Source organism: Melanerpes formicivorus, unplaced genomic scaffold (genome assembly GCF_026170545.1).
Source record: "Melanerpes formicivorus ecotype bairdi unplaced genomic scaffold, bMelFor1.0.p_v2 SCAF_7, whole genome shotgun sequence".
Classification (NCBI taxonomy): domain Eukaryota; kingdom Metazoa; phylum Chordata; class Aves; order Piciformes; family Picidae; genus Melanerpes; species Melanerpes formicivorus.
Window position 1 is genome coordinate 25,857,300 of NW_027142359.1, and position 15,533 is coordinate 25,872,832.

Here is a 15,533-nt window from a genome sequence, read left to right on the forward strand (position 1 = left end):
TGGTGCTGAGCCAGGCATCCTGGCATGTCCCTGGATCTGCCCAGTAAAGCCCAATTAAAGAACAGGATGGTAGCAAATGGCTGAAGTTAAAGATGCACTCATATGCTGTTTTGAGTCTGGGCCTGGGGCCAGGCTCAGCCAGGCTAATCTCCACTGCGGTTTCTCTGTCTGGCGTTTCCTAATTGAGAGCTCTCAGCCTTCAGGGTATGTAATCAGTGATGAAAACCCAATGCACACAGACCAGTATCAATGCAAGGCTTGAGGCAGAGTCTAATTCACATCCCACTAAAAAATGGACAAACTCAGGTGGGCTGCAGCAGAGTTACAGCTCTGTGGAGGGGTGTTTGCAGCCTCAACACTTGAAATGCCCTCTTGCTTTCAGTGAAATCAGATTGTTTATCTCAGGCTTGGAAAGTGCCTGGACAGTTCAGCAGAGACTCAGCCAAACTGTCATAGTAAGGATGTCAAAAGTATCCTTTAAGGAGCAGATTGAATAAGGAGTTGCAGGACTCACTCCTTACTCCCACAGTACCATGGCTCAGTGGGGCAGAGTGTTTCCTCCTGAGCCAGCCTGTGTCACAGTCTGGTAAAAGGTGGGATACTACTGATATGGATACAATTTGATAGATATATTTTTATCTAGCTAGCTATGTTTTGTTTTTTCATTAGAAAGAGAAATTAACTGATTTAGGAATACCCTGTCTCTCTCAGAATATTTTTTTCCCTTGGCCTCTTGAATTCTATGTCAAAGTCTTCAGGAGTTTGTGACAGAGCTTGAAACACAAGCAGAAAGGAAAGTGTCCTTCCCTATACACATCTTTTCCTGTCACTCAGTAGTGCTTGGTCTTTCACTGGGAAATTGTCAGTTTGTGTGTTAGTGTCATGGTGTGGAGGGTGGTGAGCAGAATCAGGTCAAACCCAAGTCAGGGAGCCCCGTGCTGGATGAGCTTATTTGGCTCTTAAACCCCCCAAGCGTTTTCAGTATGAACTAAAACAATGCAAATTGAAGTTATGTCCTGGTACAAATTGTGTCTGTCCTAGGTTGAAATGTCATCTGAGGGTCTGACCCTGAGGCCTGACCTGGAGAGTCCAATTTGCCAGCCATTGATGAAATTTCCACGCTGATTTGGGAAGCGCACGAGCAAGGATGTTTTCGTGACCTGGTGACGCTTGCTGCTTCTAGAGCCGGCAGACTCCAGGCCAGCTGGACCAACAGAAAATGGTCCAGCTGCCGTCAGAGGTCTCTGGGTCTGCTAGTGAGGTATCAGCTCTTGAAGCACAAAAAGATACAGCACTCAAATCCAGCCCCAGATGCACAAAGGTTTGTGTTGTTGCTTGGGATGTTGTTCCAGAGGATGGAAAATCAGGTTTCTATTTTCTCTCCATCTGGCCTCGTCCAGCCTGTGTTGTAGCAACGTTTCCTTGGATAATACTTTATTCCTAGGTGGCAAATGTCCAGTGCCATGTTATGCTCACAGGACTTCAATCAACTGGAGAATGGCCTCTGTTTCCTAAATCTGCTGTTGCTAAATGCCCCACTAAATGACTTCACTGCCTTATAATTGTTCCTGGAGAAAGCTGGCCCAACTGCTGGTAATTAAACCTTTGGCTGATGGAAACTGTTAAAATGGGTTGCTGCTTTGCCTACAGCGTCATAGTTAACAACTCAAAAAGTCTTTATACTTTTACTATAAAACACGTGGCAGCTTTATGCCTGGAGTATCTGCAGCAATAAAGTGAGTACGGTGCTTCATTTTTGGTTGCAGCATTAAAGCTTGGAGGAGAAGAAAGAAATAAGGCCCAAGAATGAGATCTGGTGTTTGTGCTTCAAGAAGCACATTTAGCTGGTGTCTATGTGGATTTGGTACAGCCCATTGTCAGGGCAGGGATTTAGATACCAGGACAGATTTAGATTCCTGGTTCCTATACAGGCATCTTGAGGGGAATTAGGTGCTTATACCTTGTTGTGAGGCTGGCCAGCAATGACTCATTGTAAAAGTCAAGCTGAGACCTGGTTTTGCCATCTGGACTCCCTGGAGTTCGACAGAACTTGAGTCAAGGTTGGACTACAGCTCTTGTTTGGATCTCTTCTGTGCTCAGTCAGGTTTCCTGGAGGAAGCCATAATCCAGTCTGAAGGGCTAGTTGGCATCCTTCAGCCCTAAGCTCACCCAGGAAGGACCTCATGGTCAGCAAGAATATAACCCTGATAACCGCACACCCCTTGCCCTTGGCTGGATGCCTGTGACACTGCCACTTGGAATCAAGGCCTGCACTAAAACCGTGGGTGAAAAATGGTGGCACTTCTGCTCCCCAAAAGCACTCAGCCAAATCCCCTCACAAACACTGGACACCTGCCAGCAAGTGGCAGATCAGGACTGCTTCTCCTCTGGCCAGGGCTGGTATTTATGGGCCACATTAGTCACGCAGGAGCTGCTAAAAGCGCTGCTGTGATAAATTGCAAAGTCATACATGGTCATTGGCTTATGAGCTTGCTCCGGCAGACAGCAGTACTTCAGAGCTTGACTAATCCTTTACAGATTGGAAACGAGGAGGGATGTGGTTAGGCACTGAAAATGTCCCATTTTATTGCTGATGATGTATTATTTAAGCCTCCAGTCCCCTGCATTGCTTCAGCTAAGCCTGGGACTCGTGCCCTGGTGCTCCAGACAGCTTTTTGCCGGTGGGAGGTAAGCTCATCAGTGGGACCTCTGATAGGCTTAAAGCAGCCCTAAGAGTTTGGGCTGTACAGAAACACCTCTTGTTTCTATGGCTACTGAGAGGATACTGCTGTATATTGCTCGAGCTGTTCAATTCATGCTGAAGGATGGAAGAATGTGAGTGCACAACAGTCACAGCAGTGATTCAGAATCATCAGTGTGGGCAAAATACTCATTTTCCTGGCAGGTGGCCTTGCCTCGTATCTCCTTCTATACAGGCCCCAAAGACATGTGCTCAGGTATCTCACCTGCTCATACCCAATCACAAGTTAAAATTGACCAGGGTGTCGTGGTGATGCTTGTCTTATTTGAGTGGCTTCTCCCCCACCTCTGCGCTGGGACTTGCTGAGCTCTTCGTGGCATTACGTTCTCAGGACGTGCCCCGTGCAGCGTACCACGCACAGCAGAGCCGCACACACCCACGGCAGCACTGCTGCACCGCCAGATTTCCCTGCTGCATCGCTGCAGGCCCAGCGCGCCCGTGACTACACGGTGGAAGCACGGACGGCCCGCTAGGCCTGCCCGCCCGTGGGGAGCCCTAATGCAGCCCCGCCGGCGGCCGGCATCCGGGCCGCCGTCACCTCCGGAGTCCGGCCGCTCCATCGACGGCCGACTCGGTTCTGCATTACTCGACCTCCCCCCCACACACACACACTTCCTCCGCCTCCCCCCTCCTCAGGCCGCCATCTTCCCCGCCCCGCCGCCGCCGCGTTGCCGGGGAGGCACGAGGCCCCCCGGTGCTTGCCGGCCGGGGCTGTCCGCGGCGTTCGCCTGCGGCGAGCGGACGGCGCTTTGGGGGCAGCCGCGGGCCCTACCCGCCGCCGTGCCCCGTCAGCGGAAGGAGGAAGCGCCATGGCCGACACCTGGTCCGGCTTCTCTCAGGAGGAGCTGCGGCGCTTGCAGTGTCAGCGCCCAGGTACGGACCGCGACCGGGCTCTGGCAGGGGCCGAGGTTCGGGACCGGGCTGGCCGCGGCCTCCGCACCGGTTAGCGGAGAATAGAGGGACCGGGAGAAGCGCGGAAGAGCCTCCGGGCCCTCGGCACCCGATCAGCCTCCGCAGCTGCACCTACCTCCCTTCTGCCCCTCAGCCTCCCTGTCCTCTCGGCCTCCTGCGTCCACACCTCTGTCCATCCCCTCAGCTCACCCAGTTCATCCCCGCGTCAAACACCGCAGTTTCTCTAGGCAGTTTCTCCTTGTCCCCCGGTCTCTCGCATCCGGGCCCATCTCTTACTGCTGCTCTCAGTCTCCCGCCCAGCCTGCTGTCCCTTCACCCGTAACCTCTCCGTCACATTACCAGACGCTCCAACCCCTTGTCCTGCACCCACATCAGCCTGTCCGCTACTCCAGTCGCCTTCCCAGCCTCCTCTTTGCCCAGCCATCACCTTATTCTTCCCCATTCTTCACTTTATAAATTTCATGTTTGCCCACCAGGCTGCCTGGGACTCTTCTTTAGCACAAGATCTCTCTCCATGCTTGCTGGAAGAATTGCCTCACCCCTGCTTATGGTTCCTTCTCTAGTCCTGCAGTTCTTCCCTCTCCTAATTCTGGATGCTAATTTGGGTCTTTCACAACTCCTGATTGTTAGGCTAACAAAACATTGCCAGGTTCCTGGGATTTCCCCCACGTTGCCTCCCCTTGACACCCTAGCATGTTTTATGTTGGTTTTGCACTAGTTTGTTTGCCTAGAAAAGCTAATTCACAGAGTCTCTCTTAGATCTTCAGATTTGGGTTTAATCCCATTTCTCCCTCTCATCTGCTGACAGATTTGTATGAGCCCTTTGAGCAGCAGCAGCAGCAGCAGCAGCAGCAGCATCGCCCACACACTGCGAATAAGACTCGGAAGCAATTGCAACGAGAAAAAGCCCTCCAGCAACAATGTCAGAAGCTGGGACTGCAGGGTGGAGCAGCCTCTGTTCCTCCTGAGCAGCTGCTTTCTGTACCAAAACCCAAGCCTTGTCATCCTCAGCAGCCTGTGCCACCACCTCAAGCTTCTTCGGCAGGAGATCAAAAGCAAAGTGACAGCCGAGACCAGCAGAAGGGAGTGGCACCAGCAGATCCCTGTAACGGCAGTGACAATGCCCAGACCCACCCTGCAAAGGCAAACTCCAAAGTGGAGAAAAAGAAAGTGGAATTGTTAGTAAGTTGGTCAAATCAGGGCGTGGGGTTTGTTATTCTGGATTGATTCATTCTTGTGTTGTGAAGTGAACTTGTCTGTATCTAATAGGAGGCTTTGAAAGATGATATTTGCTTCCTCTGGTGAACCTTTTCTTTTTAAAGTCCCTAGCTAGTTTAAACAAGATTCAAGACCAAATTCCATAGGGTAGTCTATGCAGACATGCACTCTGCTGTCTTCAGTTAATTTCCTGTGGCACCAGGACTCTAGATCATAAAGCACCCAAGATGTTGGACAGTCTGTATGGTTTATGAAGACTTAATCTCACTGTCATGCTGTGTAGACCAGCCAGCAGCCACAACAAAGCCTTTCAGGGAGTAGATATGCTGTCATTTGTGTATCTTTATGTTCTCTTTTACAAGACTGCTCCAGATTTTTTAATGCCAGAAGTGTTGGTAAGGAGGCAAGATTTCAGGTTTAAGCAGCTCTCTGGCTTTCATGATTCAAGACAAGACCAATTTCAAGGCTCTCACCCCATGCTTCAGCCCACAGTGGGGTTCCTGCCTCCATCTGAAGCACCAAACTGGTACATGTGAGTGAGACAGGAAAAAGTACTGAACATTGGTCCTCCAGAACAAGAGGACATAGTCTCAAGCTGTGCCAGAGGAGGTTTAGGCTGGATGTTAGGAAGAAGTTCTTCATAGAAAGAGTGATTGACCATTGGAATGTGCTGCCCAGGGAGGCAGTGGAGTCACCATCACTGGAGGTGTTCAGGAAGAGACTGGATGGGGTGCTTGGTGCCATGGTTTAGTTGATTAGATAGTGTTGGATGATAGGTTGGACTTGATGATCTCAAAGGTCTCTTCCAACCTGGTTCATTCCATTCCATTCCATTCATTTCCAATATGAGAAATTACTTTTTTTATACCTCTCCACATTTGTTTTGCTGTCTGTATCCAAGTGCTAATTTTCCCTTTTTTTTCCTCAGCATGCAAAACTGTGAGGGCCAAAAGGATGAATTCTTTTGCTAGAGCATATAGTTTCTTTTTCAAACACTTCAACAGTGCTGCTCCAGCCTTGAGTCTACACTTTTCTGCCCAATATAATCAACAAATACTGGCTAGCCACCAAAGTTGCATGCATCATTTGTGTTCCCCCAAAACAGGGATCAGCAGCAGCTTTCCCGGTGTGGTGTGCCAAGCTCATAGGATCTCAGAGGGGATTAAAGGTGCTTCCCACTGGAGAGGCAGGACTGTGGCAATCAGCAGCACCTGGCTTCTCTTCAATCCAAAACTCAAAAGGATCCATGAGGTTATGTTTTGGTGAGATGTGTCTTGAGAGGCTGCAGCTGCTGGATGTGCTGCCTGCCATTTACTGGCCCAGCTCTGCAGATAGTTGTCCCTTCACCAGAACAGTAGCACTTTCTAGAGCAGTACCAAATTCTTTGTGTGGGCCCAGCTCACCAGTAGTGATGGCTGTTCAGCTTCTTCCTGGTGGTGAAAAATACAGACCCTGTTTGACTGGGGAGAAGACAACTGAAGCTTTGCAGAGCTTTTAACTCTGTGGGAAGTGAATGACATTTAGCTGCAACAACCCCCCACCCTGAATCTACTGAATTCATCTCAGCTGGTGGATTTGAATTTAGATCTGACTAAAAATACTTCTCTCCATGATGTTTTAGGAATGGGACAATGAGGAGAAGCCTGAAGAGATAGCCTTCTGCAGAAATGGCTGTTAACATAACCAAAGTTACTTGGGTATTTTTAAGCTAAGCTATTTTTAAGCTGAGACTTCTTGAGAGAGGGTATGAAAAGCTCAACAGGGTGGAAAAGCAGCAAAGCAGTTTTTGTTTCTCCTTAGTCCTGCCCAGTTGTATTGATATAGTTTGTCCCCTCTCACCTGAGGCTGGTTGTGTCTAGGAAATGGTAGCCTAGGAAATGGAATCCAAAGAACTGTTTCTCTGGTGGCAAAAGTGGATTCTTGTTCTTCCCTGTTGCTTTTTTTCATTGTAACTTTTGCCAGCCTTTCCTTTGTATCAGTTTAATGATTTAATTACTGCATGCATTGTAAAGCAAACCTGTGAAAGGATCTGTTTCATGGGGGGGAAAAAAAATGTCCAAAAAAAGAGGCTGTGCTGGCAGACTAAACAGATGGTGGCTTGTAGCAGCCGGTAAGAAACTTGAAACTGCTTCTACCTAGTGGGGAAGCACATCATTTAAATGAAAAATTCCATCCATATCTGAAAAAGTGCTGTAAGCTCCTTCTGCCAGCAAAGCTGAATTAACCAGCAGCTTACTTGCTTCGGAAGGCTTTTGTTCTGATCATTAGATTTCATTTGGAAATGTTTCCTTGGTCTAACTGGCTTCTCGCAGATGATTCTGCTTTCCTCAGGGCTGAAACTTGTTTACTGTTCCTTTGACATTTTTCAATTGCTGGGGGAAATACAAAGGTGAATATTTGTTTCACTTGGGGGACAGGGAGAGAAAGGAACTTTCTGTTAATTTTGATCTTCTGGTCAATGAGCAGGCAGGAAAAATCACGATGGGAAATCCTCCAGCAGGAGCAGCGGCTGATAGAAGAGAAGAATAAACGCAAGAAGGCACTCCTGGCCAAAGCCATTGCTGAGAGGTAAGGGGCTGTGCTGCAGCATGCCCAAGGGAGGGATTGCTTTTTATCTGTAACCAGTTGCACATCTTCTGTTTAAATCTACTTTTTCCTCCTCTCTGTGCTCTGTATGTGCTGCTCTACAAGTAAGCGGCTGTGACTGACGTTTCCCTTTGATGACAAGTGCTGGCTAAGAAGCTGTGCTGAAGCTTTTCACACTTCCAAAGCTGCAGCTCTGTGCACAGATGGAAAAGTTATTACACAGTTCAAGAATTAGCTTAAAGTCCTTCTGCCTGTTAGTAAAGGCATATTTGGAAGTTGGGGTGCTCAGATGGCCGTCCCTGTTCTGTTCCTAGTTTGTTTTCACTGGAATTAAGGAGAGTTTATTTGATTCCTAACCCATGAATGGAAACTATCGTAGACTTGTAGAATGCCAGGTTGGAAGGGACTTCAAAGATCACCTAGTCCAACCTTTCTAGGTAACAGTGTAGTTCAAGTGGAATGGCCCAGCACCCTAACAACTATAGCTGGTTCTGTTTGGGCTTTTGACTCTTTCACTTATGTGATAAGTGTTGAGAGAGAAGACAGTCAGCTTTAGGAAGGTATCATTGTACCACTGGTGGATTAGGAGTTAGAAATATGCAGATGTTCACACAGTTGTTAGCTCTTGGTCTTCGGGTGACTCAGCTTTACACATTCTGCAATGTTGTCCACTGAGCTCGTTTAAGACTAGAGGGAAGGCAAGGTCTGTAAGGAAGGATATGGAAGCATTTTGGTAACACTGTATCAGGGAAGGAGATGTGAAGCTTTCGGGGTCACAGTGTCCTCCCAGACATGATGCATTCTGCCCATAAAATCTCTTGGGTAGCACAGGTGAAAATAGCCACTACTGTGCAGAATATTCTCTTTGGGGTTGTGCAGATTTTGTTTGCCAAGCAAAGGTAAAACACAGGTACGTTTCTTCTGAGTCACTGTAGGGCGGCAAACGTGGGCATGATCACCAGGCTAGGTTCTTTCTCCTGGAAGCAGAGCATGAGAAGAGAAGCACTTGGAAGGTGACAGCTAGAGAGTTACATCTGGTATTCAGGGGCCTTCTTAAGGCTCCATTCAATACTGCAGGATGTCTGTTTCTCTCCACCTGCATCAGGTGGTCTGAAGAGAGATGGTGTCACTGCCTGCATACCTAGTCTTGCTTTCAAGTACGTGCTTTGAGGTGTAAAGCAGTCACTGAAGAGCATGGATTTGCTGGTGGTGATGAATGACAGCAAAGTGACTTGGTATAAAAGCTTGTTAGTTTACTTAGGAGGGAAATCCATCAAAGCCTCCTGCCCTTAGCAATGTTTAGTTTTCAGAATTTAGGAACAAATAGGCCAAGTTGAAAAAGGTTACATAAGGCTTGATTGAAATCCTTTGTGTTTGATGTAAAGTTTTCCATTGACTTCATTGGGATCTGAGTAGGCCTTTGGGGAATAATTGTACAAAATGGAAATCAAGCTTAGGTTAGGTGACTTTTTGGCCCCTACTAACTGTGTTTCTTTGAAAGGGGATATTTGCAGGGCTAAATACCCTTCCCCCCTCTCTCTCCCCCCTCCAAGCCATTTCCTGTTTCCTTACTCTGAGAACTACTTAGATACAGCAGCTTCTTGTGTGTTTCCACAGTAAAGAAACACAATCCATTTTGGGCACTTTGATTATAGTCATTACGTAATTTTGCTGTAGTCCTTTAATAGTAGGCATTTTAGATCCCTGTGGATATTAACAAAAAAAGATCTAAAGTCTTAAACCATAAAGGAAAAACCCTCTGAACAGCTCTTAAAGAAGTTAGTTGCTCTGCAAATGAAATGGGACCCATTATGTCAAGAAGAGAAGCTTGAAGAGAAAAGGGGAGGGGAAAAAAAAACCCAACAGGCCTCTTCCTTTTGCAGATCCAAAAGAACTCAAGCTGAAACAGTGAAACTCAAAAGGATTCAGAAGGAGTTGCAAGCTCTGGATGACATGGTGTCTGCTGACATTGGCATCCTGCGGAACCGCATTGATCAGGCCAGCTTGGACTACTCCTATGCCCGGTAAGTGCCAGACAAGGAGCAGGGAACAGCCTGGCCTGAGTGGAGGGAGAAAACCCTGGTTTCTGTCACCAAAGCAGTAATGGAGTTGTGCCATTGTAATAATGTGTAGTTAAAGCAGTCACAGTCTGGGGGGCTCTCAAATCTTGAGGTAAAAGTGTGCTTTTTACATCCTAATTTTTCCCTTGGACTCTGCAAACTGAAGTAGGCTTTCTGACTGCAGGCTGTGCTTTCCAGCTTCGTGCTGTCACGAGACATACTCACTGCTTTAACTGTGCAGATGTCCATAAGCCCTTCTTTATTGTTTCAAGGTTGTTTATTTCTTCTCAGGGGGGAAAGAGGGGTTGGGTTTCTTTTTTTCAAATCCTAAAGTGAAAGTCCTTTTCAGGGAAACTTGCTTGTTGATGACAGCTCTGGTCCTGTTGGAATCAATGGGACCAATTAAGCTTAAAACATAAAATGTTGCTGAAGTGCTCTTGGAAGTGGCACCAAAAATTGAAGGGAAAAAAAAGCAAGCTTTCACCCTTCACAATGTGCCTTTAATCACCCTGGTCCTGATGAGTTCCCTAAATGCAAGAATTTAATCGGAACACCCTATTAGCTGTGGGTGAACCACAACATCAGTAGATAAACATCAGCATGTTTGTGTAGCCATTTAATAAAATGGAAATGTTTGGTTGTGGTTTTGCTTCACGATTCAGTGTGTGAAACGTGTATTTCTCCTCGTGGCTTCTGCTCTACATTGACCACAGGCCAATAAACGTGGTAATTAGCCTTAAAAAAAAACCCAGCAGCAGCTAAAAAATAAGGATTCCTTTTGTGCAATTATCAGTTGAAATATCTCAGGATTCACCACAGCTTCAGCAGCTGAGTGCATGTGGATCCAGAGTTTCATATCCTCAAGAGGAAAAAACATTTCAGGGGATTGTAGGTTTAAGTCTGGTTTCTAAAACCATTCAGTGCTCCCAGAAATTTTCCTTCCCAAAATTTGATAATGATCACAGTATCACAGTATAGCCAAGGTTGGAAGAGACTTCGAGGATCATCAAGTCCAACCTGTCACCACAGACCCATGACTAGACCATGGCAGCAAGTGCCATGTCCAGTCCCCTCTTGAACACCTCGAGGGATGGTGACTCCACCACCTCCCTGGGCAGCCCATTCCAATGACGAATGACTCTCGCGGTGAAGAACTTTCTCCTCACCCCAAGCCTAAACTTCCCCTGGTGCAGCTTGAGACTGTGTTGTGTCTTTTTGACATGCTTAATGGTGGAAGAACACATAACAGAAGCAGCTCTTAACCTTTGGAAAGCAGTTTATAATGAATATAACAAAAGAGGATGCTGCTAGGCCTTTACAAAATGCTGAAGGACTTCTATGACCTTTGTAAGTCTTTGGAGTTTGTGAGAAAGGGATCTGGAAATGCAAGTTAGATACTTTCAGTGTTGTAGTTTTTTTTTGTGCACTGAGGCCCAAAGCTGATTTACTTCAAAGTGATGCCTTTTTAAGCATATTTTTAGTTCTTGCCTTGTTTAAAATAGTTTCAGTGAGTCAAAAGCTACAATATTAAGTAGTCCTGAGCACATACATAGTTAGGGCCATTTGACAGTTGCTGTAGAATGGAACTTTGGTAAATATCAGGGGATGAAGGTGTGTGAATTCAGCCCAAATATTTAACTGTACAGAAAGTTCCAGCACAGCATTAGTTTTTTTTTCCACTTCAGATAGCAGACCAGGGAAATCATGACTTTTTGTGAGGCAAATGTAAACAGGCATCTTCTGCCCACTGCAGACAAAGTTTTGTGATTATTATATAAAAGAATATATTTGGGAATGCTTTTCTATGTCTCATTTCCTTCTGCTTCCCGAAGCAAAGCATCTCTCCTGTCTTTCTGTTGCTTTGTTTAACCAGATACTTGAATCTGCTTTTATAAACCAGCTGGAATCTTTATTCAACCACCTCACTAATACTAGTTTTATGAGTTCTCTGTAAGGTATGTTACGTAGTCATTCTGCAAAAGCCTTTGCATGTTCCCTTTCCTGAAGATCAAGATTGCATCTGTCTTCATAGTAAATCAGAATTACTATACAGATTCCCTGAATGCAGTGGAAGATGCATCACTAATGTGCATACCAGCCATTGAAGTGCTGGGTATCCCAGATGTGTTAACCTCAATAAATATTTGGAATGTTTTCTTTTCACTGTGTTTGTCATGACAGGAAGTGCAAATTGGCAGGAGGTGTGTGTCAGGGGGATGGTTACAATACAGCTCTGCATCTGTTGCCACACCGCAGTTGTGTTCGCTATTGATGTCATATGCTGTGTCAGTCTGGGCTGCTCATGGTTTTCTGAACATAGCTACGGGTGGCCAGAAGAGAACGCTTCTAAAGCAGATCCAAGTGTAAATGTGTCTTAGCACCATTGTAGCCTCTCTATCAGTTGGGTGGGTGGATGGTTGGATTAGAAGAAGCACAAACCTGGTTTGCAGTGTTTCAGCTCACTGGACAGGTGTGCATTCAATGTGTGAAAACAGTGCAAGTTCTGATTCTGCTGCACCCAATCAAAATGTTTGTCTGTGATTCCATCTGTAGATTTCAAATGAGTAAATGAACTCTTGGAATGCAGCAGCAGTGGAGGCTAAAGTGTCAGGAGGAGGAGGGTTGATCAATTGACTCTTATTTGCTTCCCTCTCACTAATGTAGCAGCATGTCATGACTAGCTGGCATAGTGCGTTGCAGGGCACGCTGCGTTTCAGGGACGCTCATAGCTGTCTGTGTGTGAGATTGTGAAATGCAGTGAGAATTAACCCACCAGGAATGCTGATGGTTTTGCAGGAAGCGGTATGATAAGGCTGAGTCGGAGTACGTGGCAGCCAAGCTGGACCTCCAGCACAAGACTGAGATTAAGGAGCACCTGACGGAGCACCTGTGCACCATCATACAGCAGAATGAACTCCGCAAGGCCAGGAAGCTGGAGGAGTTAATGCAGCAGCTGGAAGTGGAGGCAGATGAGGAAAATCTGGAACTTGAGATAGAGGTGGAGCGGATGCTGCAGCAGCAGGAGGCAGAAGCAGGGAGACAAGCCAGCCGGTCACACAGTCACGCTGGGACAGCTAAGGAAAGCCCCACTCCCAGCGTTGCAGCGCAGGAGAGTGAGCATGCCAACCATGATGTCACTTCTGCTACATCTGAACAGTTGGTTCAGTCTCAAAACTCTGGTACCAAATCCCACTCCAGTGTGGACAGCCAAACTCAAGCAGTAAAAGTGCCCCCCGGAAGCTCTCCAGCTTGTTCTGCTACATGACTACCAGGCTCAGATAAGCCAGCTGGTTACAGATTAAACGCTGTCTGTGGGCTTGTGCGCTGTATGTTTGTTATATCTGGTCTTCTGCAGTGCCTGTAATATGCACTTAATAACTATCTTTTCCTTTAATGTTGTTTTTAAGTGTTAAAAGCTTTTTTTTTCCAAGGTTCCCATTTGGGGGTTCGCCATCTGTCATCATCATTCTGGTTTAAGTTCATCCAGCTCTTCTCAGGGCTTTGTGCCTTCCCGAAACAAGATATTTGAAAGCCAACAGTAGAGGTTTTTTCCAAGGGCTTTCAGTATATCAATATCACAGATACCTGGTCCAAGCAGTGATGGGTATCTACAGGAGAAAACATCACAACTTGGTCTGCTTCTGAACGTATTCTCTCCTCTGACAGCTGCAGTAGGATGTTTGCCTGATTTGTATCCATAAGGGATTTAGTTTCCAACGGTTCCAAGTGCTTACTGTAATTGTCTTTGTAGCTGATTCTTTTTCCTCTACCTGCTGTAAAGGAAATTTGCATATTGAGGCAAATTTCAAAATCAGTTGTGCTATTTCATATTTCTCACTTTGCCTCTTTCTTTCAGCTGATGCCAGATCACACAAAGCTCTATGTTGATAATGTTACTATCTGAGATACCACAGCAGCTATGATTTAACAAAAATGTAGTTTAATATGCTGCAGGATGTATGATGCTAATGTAGAAACACACAAAAGAGAGTGTGTTATAATCAAAGCCATTACATTACAAACATTTCTTTTGTCTGCCTCAAAGTTCCAATAATTAGCTAGGGATATTGTTAATACTGTAATCCCCACACTATATATTGGAGGTGAGCTCATTTTTGTATCATACTCAGTGCATTTTCTTGCCCAAAGAGCAGGTTTGTAGCCCACAAGAAGTCTGGATGGTTTGCTGTGCTGCTGTTGAAAGGCTTTAAAGGCTATTCCAGGTGGAGAGAGTCTCAGGAATTAAAAGAGAACATAGGAAAACCTCCCATAGACCAGCTGCAGCTGCGGACCGTGGGGACTGCATTCACAGTTATCTGCTCTGTAACAGAGGAAGGCTGCTTCCATCGTGGAGAGGGTGTCTGCAGTACCTGACCTGGACCTGTCAGGCACAGTTTATGAATGAGTTACTGAATGACACCAGCAAGTCTATAAATGGGATGCTGATTGTCCCTGTGGCTTTAGTAGTGGAAAACCATGTCACTACATTTCATTTTTATTCTATTAATAAATCAGTGCATCTTCCACACAGTGTTTACTCTCAGTTGCGATACCTGATACTGACACACGTGTCCAAGGCTGTTTTTTCCACAGGAGGTGATAAATGACAAGAGTCAGATATGTCTTCTGGCAGCTTTCCACCGTGTGAAAGCAAATCCTCAAAAAAGCCTGTTCCAAAATGCAGGCAGGGACGAAGCAAAGACACAACAGGATACAGCCTGGGAGGAACCTTTTCAACTAGCCATGGCCCAAGGCAGCAGTGGAAATTCCCTACCAATGCCTCCCGTAGACAGGAGAATGAGGGATAAATTTGTTTCCCAGAGAAGCTGCTCACAGTCAGGACTGATTGAAATTAGAGGACTTACAAAGTAGCATTGGAGATAGGTATGAATTGTTGCTCTGTTGCCAGTATGCTGCAGTCCTGGTCATTTTGCTGGAAGATCTGGCCAATGGCATCCTGGCCTGTATCAGGAACAGTGTGGCCAGCAGGAGCAGGGAGGTCATTCTGCCCCGGTGTTTAGCACTGGCTAGGCCACACCTTGAGTACTGTGTCCAGTTCTGGACCCCTCAGTTTAGGAAAGATGTTGACTTGCTGGAACATGTCCAGAGGAGGACAACAAAGCTGGTGAGGGGTTTGGAGCACAAGCCCTATGAAGAGAGGCTGAGGGAGCTGGGGTTGCTTAGCCTGGAGAAGAGGAGGCTCAGGGGAGACCTTATTGCTCTCTACAACTACCTGAAGGGAGGTGGTAGCCAGGTGGGGGTTGGTCTCTTCTCCCAGGCAACCAGCACCAGAAGAAGAGGACACAGTCTCAAGCTGCACCAGGGAAGCTTTAGGCTGGATGTGAGGAAGAAATTCTTCATAGAGGGAGTGGTTGGCCATTGGAATGGGCTGCCCAGGAAGGTGGTGGAGTCGCCATCCCTGGAGGTGTTTAGGAGGAGACTTGATGGGGTGCTTGGTGCCATGGTTTAGTTGATTAGATAGTGTTGGATGATAGGTTGGACTTGATGATGTGAAAGGTCTCTTCCAACCCAGTCCTATTCTATTCTAGTCTAGTCTAGTCTAGTCTAGTCTATTCTGTTCTATTATATTCTAGCTGAAGATGTGAATGTGTTGTGAGAACATGGGGGCTGACTTCCTTTGCTCTGTCTGCAGTTGCAGAACAGCTTGTTGCAACCTGATTATGGTTTCCAAAACTCAATACCAGTAAGTGCAATAATAATTTAATTGTACCATTCTTGTTTCTGTCCTCTGCAGCTGTCCCTGGTTGCTCCTCAAGAGATTCTAAGTCCTTGTGCATAGGTCTGTTCTTCATTACAGTTGCATTCAGCTCATCAGGGGACATGCAGGAGAGTGTCTGACAGAGGACTGGAATTGTAATGGTATTTACAGGAAGCACATGTATACCCTTTTGCATGTAATTTGTGGTTCTTTAGTAGGCTAAAATAGTCCTACTGATTGCACCTTGTTGTCACAGGCAAGGTTATTGTTTGAACTC

At 46.4% G+C, this 15,533-nt stretch overlaps 1 protein-coding gene across 3 annotated transcripts; it reads left to right on the plus strand.

Moving 5' to 3' along the window:
* The first annotated feature begins 3,552 nt into the window (after positions 1-3,552).
* On the plus strand, positions 3,553-14,063 carry GORAB (golgin, RAB6 interacting). Of its 3 annotated transcripts, none has more exons than XM_068141524.1 (5): positions 3,553-3,634; positions 4,482-4,855; positions 7,355-7,459; positions 9,361-9,501; positions 12,334-14,063. In XM_068141524.1, exons 2-5 carry the CDS (start codon positions 4,488-4,490, stop codon positions 12,800-12,802), a joined length of 1,083 nt encoding a protein of 360 aa, XP_067997625.1. In that variant the 5' UTR covers positions 3,553-3,634; positions 4,482-4,487; the 3' UTR covers positions 12,803-14,063. The 3 variants fall into 3 exon arrangements, with proteins under 3 accessions (XP_067997625.1, XP_067997624.1, XP_067997626.1); XM_068141523.1 differs by having other exon boundaries at positions 4,482-4,851; positions 7,358-7,459; XM_068141525.1 differs by lacking the exon at positions 12,334-14,063 and having other exon boundaries at positions 4,482-4,851; positions 7,358-7,459; positions 9,361-9,505.
* Positions 14,064-15,533: the final 1,470 nt, after the last annotated feature.